The 11,940-nt window shown below is 45.8% G+C and overlaps 1 protein-coding gene across 1 annotated transcript; it reads left to right on the forward strand.

Moving 5' to 3' along the window:
• Positions 1 to 191: 191 nt before the first annotated feature.
• On the forward strand, positions 192 to 10,235 carry LOC116376346 (exopolyphosphatase PRUNE1). Its single transcript, XM_031836299.1, has 8 exons — positions 192 to 386; positions 5,055 to 5,159; positions 5,261 to 5,463; positions 5,634 to 5,818; positions 5,931 to 6,089; positions 6,246 to 6,340; positions 8,145 to 8,303; positions 8,469 to 10,235. Exons 1-8 carry the CDS (start codon positions 348 to 350, stop codon positions 8,898 to 8,900), a joined length of 1,377 nt encoding a protein of 458 aa, XP_031692159.1. The 5' UTR covers positions 192 to 347; the 3' UTR covers positions 8,901 to 10,235.
• The last annotated feature ends 1,705 nt before the right edge of the window (positions 10,236 to 11,940 follow it).

Below are 11,940 nucleotides of genomic sequence, written 5' to 3' on the forward strand. Positions count from 1 at the left end.
CTTGCTTGGTCTGCCCACTATGGCCCATTTGTTCCCATTGGAAACGAGAGGCCGTGGTCGATCTTGGTTTAGTTATAAAAATCTTTGCTACAAACGTTCTCTTTGAAACTACAAGTTTGTAAACCAATATTTGATACTACACTACCCATAATACTACGTCCCGTCTTTGAACGTCACGTCAGCCCAAGACGAGTCACGCACGACTCTTGGACATTAAACATTTCAAACTTACAGTGCAGTCTTTTTATTCCTGAGACGTGCAGATACAGCTAACGTTAGCTCTATGCAACAAAGACAACTAGAAAACTCTAATTTCAGACTGTCTTTACGTAGTGCATCCAATAACCATGGATATATTTTTAAAAAGCTGTCGCAATGAGCTGACGGTAGGAACATCGACGGTTTCTGGTGGTCGCGCCGTTTGCTTGCTTTATCCATTTTCAATGTTTAGTTTGTCTTTACGGCTAACGTTAGCTAGTTATGTAGTCTTCTAAATAACTTCGACATGTACATTTGATGGATAAATTAAATTAGTGGGGTTTTCAGAGATCAGGAGAAAGCTAGCTAGACATTAAATTCCGACTAGATCAAGTCGAAAGACTTGTCATTGAAAAGCAATGTGACAGCAGCCTGCCGTATGGTCCCGGTGTTGCTTGTGGGCTCGTGCATGCGCATCAAATTAGATCAGACAGACAGTTGTCACCGTACACTAACTACATTTGAACTGTACTGTACATAGACTGTAATTACAGCTAGCTAGTTGGCTAGCCAGGCAAATTAGCATTGTCACGTGATCACATAATTGCGTTAAATGTAACTCATACACTGCTTCATTATGTTGCATGATATATTGCATTAATATATTTCAGTGATATTCAAACAAATATAATTGTTAAATTGTAATGGGCCATGAAAGTACATTTCTTGTAGGGTCAGCTCCCTGTCAGGTGCCTGTCAGGTGCATTTTTTGCTTTGCATGTCTGCCACACTTAAAGTTACACGATGGCTTTAATTTCAGGGTCTTGATGTCGTGCTCTTGACCTTAAGGGAAAAGAGCACTGTTTGGGTTCAAAACAAGCCCTATCAAGATTAGTGAGACCAGATGGTGTTTATAGCGCCTCAGAGCGTCACACCTTATTTACTCGGTGTTCAGTGAGGGGGAAGAGAAGTCAGCACCAACACAGATGTACTATCCAGTGTGTACATGGGGAGGCTGGGTTGAGAGAAAAGTCTAATGGGAACTGAAAGACAGGTGAGGTGCATTTCAATAGGTAACAGTGGCTTCCACTCCTTCTGTATCAATCTGAAAACATCATGGATAGATGAGACTGGATTGTATCGTGGATAGATGAGACTGGGTTGTATCGTGGATAGATGAGACTGGATTATACCGTGGATAGATGAGACTGGATTATACCGTGGATAGATGAGACTGGGTTATACTGTGGATAGATGAGACTGGATTATACCGTGGATAGATGAGACTGGGTTGTATCATGGATAGATGAGACTGGGTTGTATCGTGGATAGATGAGACTGGGTTATACCGTGGATAGATGAGACTGGGTTATATCATGGATAGATGAGACTGGGTTGTATCGTGGATAGATGAGACTGGGTTATACTGTGGATGAGACTGGGTTGTATCATGGATAGATGAGACTGGGTTGTATCATGGATAGATGAGACTGGGTTGTATCATGGATAGATGAGACTGGGTTGTATCGTGGATAGATGAGACTGGGTTGTATCGTGGATAGATGAGACTGGGTTGTATCGTGGATAGATGAGACTGGGTTGTATCGTGGATAGATGAGACTGGGTTGTATCGTGGATAGATGAGACTGGGTTGTATCGTGGATAGATGAGACTGGGTTGTACCGTGGATAGATGAGACTGGGTTGTACCGTGGATAGATGAGACTGGGTTGTACCGTGGATAGATGAGACTGGGTTGTATCATGGATAGATGAGACTGGGTTATACCGTGGATAGATGAGACTGGGTTATACCGTGGATAGATGAGACTGGGTTATATCGTGGATAGATGAGACTGGGTTGTATCGTGGATAGATGAGACTGGGTTGTATTGTGGATAGATGAGACTGGGTTGTATCGTGGATAGATGAGACTGGGTTGTATCGTGGATAGATGAGACTGGGTTGTATCGTGGATAGATGAGACTGGGTTGTATCGTGGATAGATGAGACTGGGTTGTACCGTGGATAGATGAGACTGGGTTGTACCGTGGATAGATGAGACTGGGTTGTACCGTGGATAGATGAGACTGGGTTGTATCGTGGATAGATGAGACTGGGTTATACCGTGGATAGATGAGACTGGGTTATACCGTGGATAGATGAGACTGGGTTATATCGTGGATAGATGAGACTGGGTTGTATCGTGGATAGATGAGACTGGGTTGTATCGTGGATAGATGAGACTGGGTTGTATCGTGGATAGATGAGACTGGGTTATACCGTGGATAGATGAGACTGGGTTATATCGTGGATAGATGAGACTGGGTTGTATCGTGGATAGATGAGACTGGGTTATACTGTGGATGAGACTGGGTTGTATCATGGATAGATGAGACTGGGTTGTATCATGGATAGATGAGACTGGGTTGTATCATGGATAGATGAGACTGGGTTGTATCATGGATAGATGAGACTGGGTTGTATCATGGATAGATGAGACTGGGTTGTATCGTGGATAGATGAGACTGGGTTGTACCGTGGATAGATGAGACTGGGTTGTACCGTGGATAGATGAGACTGGGTTGTACCGTGGATAGGTGAGACTGGGTTGTACCGTGGATAGATGAGACTGGGTTATATCATGGATAGATGAGACTGGGTTGTATCATGGATAGATGAGACTGGGTTATACCGTGGATAGATGAGACTGGGTTGTATCGTGGATAGATGAGACTGGGTTATACTGTGGATAGATGAGACTGGGTTGTATCATGGATAGATGAGACTGGGTTGTATCATGGATAGATGAGACTGGGTTGTATCGTGGATAGATGAGACTGGGTTATACCGTGGATAGATGAGACTGGGTTATATCATGGATAGATGAGACTGGGTTGTATCGTGGATAGATGAGACTGGGTTATACTGTGGATGAGACTGGGTTGTATCATGGATAGATGAGACTGGGTTGTATCATGGATAGATGAGACTGGGTTGTATCATGGATAGATGAGACTGGGTTGTATCATGGATAGATGAGACTGGGTTGTATCGTGGATAGATGAGACTGGGTTGTATCGTGGATAGATGAGACTGGGTTGTATCGTGGATAGATGAGACTGGGTTGTATCGTGGATAGATGAGACTGGGTTGTATCGTGGATAGATGAGACTGGGTTGTACCGTGGATAGATGAGACTGGGTTGTACCGTGGATAGATGATACTGGGTTGTACCGTGGATAGATGAGACTGGGTTGTACCGTGGATAGATGAGACTGGGTTGTACCGTGGATAGATGAGACTGGGTTGTACCGTGGATAGATGAGACTGGGTTGTACCGTGGATAGGTGAGACTGGGTTGTACCGTGGATAGATGAGACTGGGTTGTACCGTGGATAGATGAGACTGGGTTGTACCGTGGATAGATGAGACTGGGTTGTACCGTGGATAGATGAGACTGGGTTGTACCGTGGATAGATGAGACTGGGTTGTACCGTGGATAGATGAGACTGGGTTGTACCGTGGATAGATGAGACTGGGTTGTACCGTGGATAGATGAGACTGGGTTGTACCGTGGATAGATGAGACTGGGTTGTACTGTGGATAGATGAGACTGGGTTGTATCGTGGATAGATGAGACTGGGTTGTATCGTGGATAGATGAGACTGGGTTGTATCATTGATGTTCCCTGAGAATTTTCTTTCACCTGTCTAGTTGAGTTACTTCAGTACTCTGTTTACTCTTGATCTGCAACAGATGGCTGATGTCCCTTCCCTATACCTCCATACAGTACTACTGAGTGTTGGGGGGGGTGTTAATGATCCCCTCTCACTGACTGGGAACATTTTAGCAGACACTCTTATCCAGAGCGATTTACAGGACCAATTAGGATTAAGTGCCTTGCTCTAAGGGCACATCGATATTTTTTTTTTTTACCTAGTAGGCTCGTAGATTTGAACCAGCAACGTTTCGATTACTGGCCCAATGCTCTTAACTGCTAGACTACCTGCTGCTAGACTACCTGCTGCTAGACTACCTGCTGCTAGACTACCTGCTGCTAGACTACCTGCTGCTAGACTACCTGCTGCTAGACTACCTGCTGCTAGACTACCTGCTGCTAGACTACCTGCTGCTAGGCTACCTGCTGCTAGGCTACCTGCTGCTAGGCTACCTGCTGCTAGGCTACCTGCTGCTAGGCTACCTGCTGCTAGGCTTCAGGCTGTAGACTGGCTAATTGTCACATGACCGGCTTTTGTCTCTGTTAGCCCCTAGCTCTGGCACCCATGACTCGTGCTGCTGTCACAGACGGCCATGCTCTGGGAAAATGAAACACCCTACTTGTTTCTCAACTCCACATTTAAAAACATTCAACAAAAACACGTAGTGGAGTTAGCAGGCCGTCATGTAGCTTAGCCATTACATCACAGTCTGCTCTACTGAGGTCATTAATGGAATTAGCCTAAGGCTATTTGACAAAGAGCTAGCCAAAGCCTTCAGGCAGGGGAATGAAGTCAGCCCTTAGCTCATCCACTTTAGGCTACACTGGGATCTGCCATTGACCCTTCAGAAGGCTATTCAAACAGTGTCCAGGGTTTTACTCTAGGATGGGGGACATTGTGCAGAACCGAGAGTACCTAATCTCCTGTGATCAGCATCATCATGATGTGCATTGACATTACAACACACACACACACAATCTGTCCACATAGCACTGTCCACTCACTAAGATGCATCTGATTGCCTTTGAAGGCTCATTACAAGAGTAATGGATAGACTGACCTGTATTTTCTCATGGTAAATCCCCTCATAGGAGTTGGATATTCTTGTGACTGTATTCGTCCCACTCTCCCCTCAGGGGAACGCAGAGGGCAGCCCAGGGTTCCATGTGGTCCTGGGGAATGAGGCCTGTGACCTGGACTCCATGGTGTCAGCTCTGGCCTACGCATACTTCCTGTCCAAGGTGAGAGTAACCCACTCCATCATTTGGACCCGACCCATGTGTTGAGAATGGTTCAACAGAGCCAGTGTCAGGTGTTATAACACCTCTCTCTCCCCTCCCAGACACTTGATTCTGGGAAAGTTCCTCTTCCTGTTCTGAACATTCCCCGGCAAGAGTTCCCGCTGCGCACGGACAATGCCTTCCTGCTGAGAGAGAGTGGCCTCTCCCAGGATGACCTGGTGTTCCGGGACGAGGTGGACCTGGGGAGTCTACACCGGGCCGGCCGGCTGGACCTCACACTGGTGGACCACAACGTGCTGCCCAGGTCAGGGTCAACCGTGACACCTTAACCTCTGTCCATTGACAGTCATCCAGGACGTAAACACTTCCCCATGTGATCATCACCTGTATCTCTATAAAAGCAACACTGACCTAGAGACTCCTTGAAATAGCTTGACTAAAGTCCCTTACTGACTGTGTGGTTGTCTGTTGCAGCTCTGACTGTGATCTAGAAGAGGCGGTGTTGGAGGTGATCGACCATCACCTCCTGGAGAGGAAGCCCTCTCCCTCCTGTCCCGTTACCGTGGAGACGGTAGGCTCCTGCTCCACCCTGGTGGCAGAACGGATCATCCAGAAAGCCCCTGAAGTCCTCGACCAACAGGTGGCCCAGCTCTTATATGGTAACCATAAATATAACTGATGTATGTGGAAATCATGTCAGTATTAAGTGAACTATGCCTTTAACTGCGTCACTGTGTGATGAGACTGACATCCTGTTCTTTGTGATCACAGGCACCATAGTGTTAGACTGTGTGAACATGGCCCCAGAGGCAGGGAAAGTCACCCCTAAAGACAGCCAGTACGCTGGCCTCCTGGAGACGCACTTCCCCAACCTGCCACCAAGGGGCGTCCTCTTCCAGTCCTTGCAGAATGCTAAATTTGACGTGTCAGGTAAACACCCCAGGATTAATACCTGAAGCTCAGCCTTGTGGATGTGATTTTTTTCTCAGATTAGAACGATGGGCATCCCATGATATCAATGCCATGTTTAAGTATGAAGGAGAGGGAGACCTACGATGTTTTTTGCTCGTATTCCCTTGTGCCCAGGTCTTACCACAGAACAGATGCTTCTGAAAGACATGAAGGTGGCATCGGAAGGAGATTTAAAACTGGCAGTCAGTGTGATATATATGACACTGGAGGTGGGTGTGCATCTTAACTATTCAAAATGTGATACAACACAAGGTTACACCTGCTACTGGTGGATAATACCATGGTTCAAATACTATCATGTACCCAGTTCGACTGCAGTATGCCATTTCACAATGCACATTTCACCTATGAATTCTTTACAGAATCTCACTTCAGATCTAAACTGAACACAGTCCTCAAGTTATCAGAGCATTTCCCTGTGCTACTGCCTGACACACCCTTCAGACACTTCCCTGTGTTACTGCCTGACACACCCTTCAGACACTTCCCTGTGTTACTGCCTGACACACCCTTCAGACACTTCCCTGTGTTACTGCCTGACACACCCTTCAGACACTTCCCTGTGTTACTGCCTGACACACCCTTCAGACACTTCCCTGTGTTACTGCCTGACACACCCTTCAGACACTTCCCTGTGTTACTGCCTGACACACCCTTCAGACACTTCCCTGTGTTACTGCCTGACATACCCTTCAGACACTTCCCTGTGTTACTGCCTGACACACCCTTCAGACACTTCCCTGTGTTACTGCCTGACACACCCTTCAGACACTTCCCTGTGTTACTGCCTGACACACCCTTCAGACACTTCCCTGTGTTACTGCCTGACACACCCTTCAGACACTTCCCTGTGTTACTGCCTGACACACCCTTCAGACACTTCCCTGTGTTACTGCCTGACACACTCTTCAGACACTTCCCTGTGTTACTGCCTGACACACCCTTCAGACACTTCCCTGTGTTACTGCCTGACACACCCTTCAGACACTTCCCTGTGTTACTGCCTGACACACCCTTCAGACACTTCCCTGTGTTACTGCCTGACACACCCTTCAGACACTTCCCTGTGTTACTGCCTGACACACCCTTCAGACACTTCCCTGTGTTACTGCCTGACACACCCTTCAGACACTTCCCTGTGTTACTGCCTAACGCACCCTTCAGACACTTCCCTGTGTTACTGCCTGACGCACCCTTCAGACACTTCCCTGTTGTTACTGCCTGACGCACCCTTCAGACACTTCCCTGTTGTTACTGCCTGACGCACCCTTCAGACACTTCCCTGTGTTACTGCCTGACGCACCCTTCAGACACTTCCCTGTGTTACTGCCTGACGCACCCTTCAGACACTTCCCTGTGTTACTGCCTGACGCACCCTTCAGACACTTCCCTGAGTTACTGCCTGACGCACCCTTCAGACACTTCCCTGTGTTACTGCCTGACGCACCCTTCAGACACTTCCCTGTGTTACTGCCTGACGCACCCTTCAGACACTTCCCTGTGTTACTGCCTGACGCACCCTTCAGACACTTCCCTGTGTTACTGCCTGACGCACCCTTCAGACACTTCCCTGTGTTACTGCCTGACGCACCCTTCAGACACTTCCCTGTGTTACTGCCTGACGCACCCTTCAGACACTTCCCTGTGTTACTGCCTGACGCACCCTTCAGACACTTCCCTGTTGTTACTGCCTGACACTTCCCTGTTGTTACTGCCTGACACACCCTTCAGACACTTCCCTGTTGTTACTGCCTGACACACCCTTCAGACACTTCCCTGTTGTTACTGCCTGACACACCCTTCAGACACTCAAATGTGAAGGTGGGATGTTTCACCTAGTTCATGAAGATCACCCCCCCACATGTCCAATCAGGTGGAACCACCCACAAGTAAAAAGGCACTAACCCTGTGCCTGTCTCTTCATGTGAACTTATAAAGGGACTCAACAGCTGCACTTGAGTTTATACTGAGATTCACAAACAAACTGTAATATCTATAAATGTTGTCCCTCAGGCTTTTCTACAGAGACAAAGCTTACAGCAAGAGCTCTGTGAGTTCTGCCACAAGCACAGCTACAACCTGGTGGTGGCCATGACGATCTCCTTCAACGATAACAAGGAGCCCTTCAGGCAGCTGGCCGTCTACAGCTCGAGCACCCTCTACAGGGGGGAGGTAGGAACTACACCACCCCAATCAGACATGATCCCATAGAGTTGACTATCTAGAGTTAAAGTAAGTCATTATGAAGAGTTGATAGTAAGCTTTGGGTTGCCAGGGTTGTTTTTTACAATGTATTTTTTTTACATGATCAACTGAATGGTCTTTGTTGTCCTGCAGATGAGCCAAGCCTTGGAGCAAGCCCGGAGACCCAGTCTGAGCCTGAGTCCAATGAGCAGCCCTTACTCGGACATCAGGGCTTACCTCCAGGGCAACACGTTGGCCTCCAGGAAGAAGGTGCTGCCCATCATCAAGGACTTCCTGAGGGACAGGGAGCGAAGAGAGGTGCATTGTGGGACCCTAGAGGAGAGTTACGAGGTACCACAGCAACGAGCATATACTGAGGACGCTGGGATAGAGGAGGACTCCTACTTCCCCCCCACCCCTATGAACAGTCTGGTGGAGGGCTGTCCCCTTGACAACGGACTGCCCAAGATCAGCGCTGAAGCTCTGACGGAGAAGTTCAGCAAGATGGCCAGCGAAGAGGAGAACGCAGGGGACTCTAATGTCACTCACACTCCTGGTGGTCAGCGGAGCACCCAAGCTCACTAACCTGTATAACAGCTGGATGGCCAGAGTTCTCGCAACAGGATTCAGACCAGTCAGTACAGATTGTTTGTGACTGTGCAGGGTGTTGAGCTCGGCACAACATTGATCCGCTGGGACGAGGACTGGGAGGCACACTGTTCCCAATCCAGAGGAGTAAACAATCCACTGGCAATCATATTGGAGATGATGGAAATGCATTGAAAATATTAGTGACACCCGTGCTTTACGTTAGTGACACCCGTGCTTTACGTTAGTGACACCCGTGCTTTACGTTAGTGACACCCGTGCTTTACGTTAGTGACACCCGTTCTTTACGTTAGTGAACCCTGTGCTTTACGTTAGTGACACCCGTTCTTTACGTTAGTGAACCCTGTGCTTTACATTAGTGACACCCGTTCTTCACGTTAGTGAACCCTGTGCTTTACGTTAGTGACACCCGTTCTTTACGTTAGTGAACCCTGTGCTTTACATTAGTGACACCCGTGCTTTATATGGGGGGAGGGGGTTCCTGAGTGGCGTAGCGGTCCAAGGCACTGCATCTCAGTGCTAGAGGCGTCACTACAGAACCTGGTTTGATTCCTGGCTGTATCACAACTGGCCGTGATTGGGAGTCCATTGTCCCAGCGTCGTCCGGGTTAAGGTTTGGCCGGGGTAGGCCATCATTGTAATATGAATTTGTTCTTAACTGACTTGCCTGGTTAAATAAAGGTTAAATAAAAAAATATTAGTGACACCGATGCTTTCATCCTTGAATGGGAATAAGACATTTAATTGGGAACTCTGTTCATGGAAAAATACTCCGTTGTTATGTTTCCAGGAAATGTAGATTTGAGAAAATAGATCCACTCTCTCTTCTCCCCAAGAGTGTGTGTGCAGCCTAGACTAGTGTGTATGTGAACATTTTTGTGATAGATGCCTAAACCAATATGTGGTCTGCTTACTAAGGCAACAGGGATCTTGATCCAGGATGGCATTGAATGTCTCTACTGTAACCAAGAAGCTTGATCTTGACCTCTAGGCACTGTGCCCTATACTAATGTGTATAGGAAGATCTTTGTGATGGATTCCTAAACCAATATGTGGTCTGCTTACTAAGGCAACAGGGATCTTGATCCAGGAGGGCATTGAATGTCTCTACTGTAACCAAGAAGCTTGATCTTGACCTTTAGGCACTGTGCCCTATACTAATGTGTATAGGAAGATCTTTGTGATAGATGCCTAAACCAATATGTGGCCCCACTTTATTTGGATAGTCCAGCTGTAGATGGTCAAACTATCTGTTGATAAGCAACTGCTTACTAAGCTTAGGGTAAGGGTTAATAGTTAGAGTTGGGGTTGGGGTTAGGGTTAATAGTTAGAGTTGGTTAGGGTTAGGGTTAATAGTTAGAGTTGGTTAGGGTTAGGGTTAATAGTTAGAGTTGGTTAGGGTTAATAGTTAGGGTTAGGGTTAATAGTTAGAGTTGGGGTTAGGGTTAGGGTAAGGGTTAATAGTTAGAGTTAGGGTTAATAGTTAGTTTGGGTTAGGGTTAATAGTTAGAGTTGGGGTTAGGGTTAATAGTTAGAGTTGGGGTTAGGGTTAGGGTTAATAGTTAATTTGGGTTAGGGTTAATAGTTAGTTTGGGTTAGGGTTAATAGTTAGAGTTGGGGTTAGGGTTAATAGTTAGTTTGGGTTAGGGTTAATAGTTAGAGTTGGGGTTAGGGTTAGGGTAAGGGTTAATAGTTAGAGTTGGGGTTAGGGTTAGGGTTAATAGTTAGTTTGGGTTAGGGTTAATAGTTAGAGTTGGGGTTAGGGTTAGGGTAAGGGTTAATAGTTAGAGTTGGGGTTAGGGTTAGGGTTAATAGTTAGAGTTGGGGTTAGGGTTAATAGTTAGTTTGGGTTAGGGTTAATAGTTAGAGTTGGGGTTAGGGTTAGGGTTAATAGTTAGAGTTGGGGTTAGAGTTAGGGTTAGGGTTAATAGTTAGTTTGGGTTAGGGTTAATAGTTAGAGTTGGGGTTAGGGTTAGGGTTAATAGTTAGTTGGGGTTAGGGTTATGGTAAGGGTTAATAGTTAGAGTTGGGGTTAGGGTAAGGGTTAATAGTTAGAGTTTGGGTTAGGGTAAGGGTTAATAGTTAGAGTTGGGGTTAGGGTTAATAGTTGGGGTTAGGGTTAATAGTTAGAGTTGGGGTTAGGGTAAGGGTTAATAGTTAGAGCTAGGGTTAGGGTTAAGAGTTGGTAAGGGTTAATAGTTAGAGTTGGGGTTAGGGTTAATAGTTAGAGTTGGGGTTAGGGTCAGAGTTAAGTTTAGGGTTTGGTTAAGGTTGGTGTTTAGTACATAGTTAGTTGAAATGTGATAGTCTGTAGAGCATCTACAAATGGACTGTCCAAATGAAGTCTTACTCTGCATGATATGCAGTGTTGATTTGACATAATTGATAAGCAGTTTGACGTTGAAGTAAAGTGTTTGTGTTGAATAGTTATTGCTAGAGATAGCTAGACATTATTCCTTGACTGTTTTATTGAGAATAAATCAGTTCTGGAATGTTCTTCTGATTCAAAACACCATTATAATACTGTATCTTCCCCGATTTTGTATACTGCAAATGTATGTAAACATAATTTATCTGATTAAATGCAATTGTATCAATTATACAGTAACTTCCGTTGGATTGTGTTAAAACACTTGGTACCAATGATATTGCTGATGTCATGTTAATTTGAATATAATACTTTGATCTCTTATCTGAAACTAGGACTCCCCAGAACCAAGGTACTTCCAGGCCTGATGTAGTCTAATTAAATGACTGTTTATTTCATAAAATGCTCTAAACGGATGAGAACAGTGTTTGAGATGTAGCCATAATCTGCACTGAAAGGTAGGGTAGATTTCAGTCAAGGTTAGACCATTAGCAGATGTTATGAAGGACGATCAAGTGAAAAATGTCAGTTTGACCTTTCATTTGGAAACCAGCTGACTAAAGTTTTACAGTTAGAAATGTAATGGTTTCACCTGAAATGTTGAAAAGGATTTAATAGTATTAAAGTTTCTTATCCTGTTTTGTCCAT

Source organism: Oncorhynchus kisutch, linkage group LG2, assembly GCF_002021735.2.
Source record: "Oncorhynchus kisutch isolate 150728-3 linkage group LG2, Okis_V2, whole genome shotgun sequence".
In the NCBI taxonomy this organism is placed as follows: domain Eukaryota; kingdom Metazoa; phylum Chordata; class Actinopteri; order Salmoniformes; family Salmonidae; genus Oncorhynchus; species Oncorhynchus kisutch.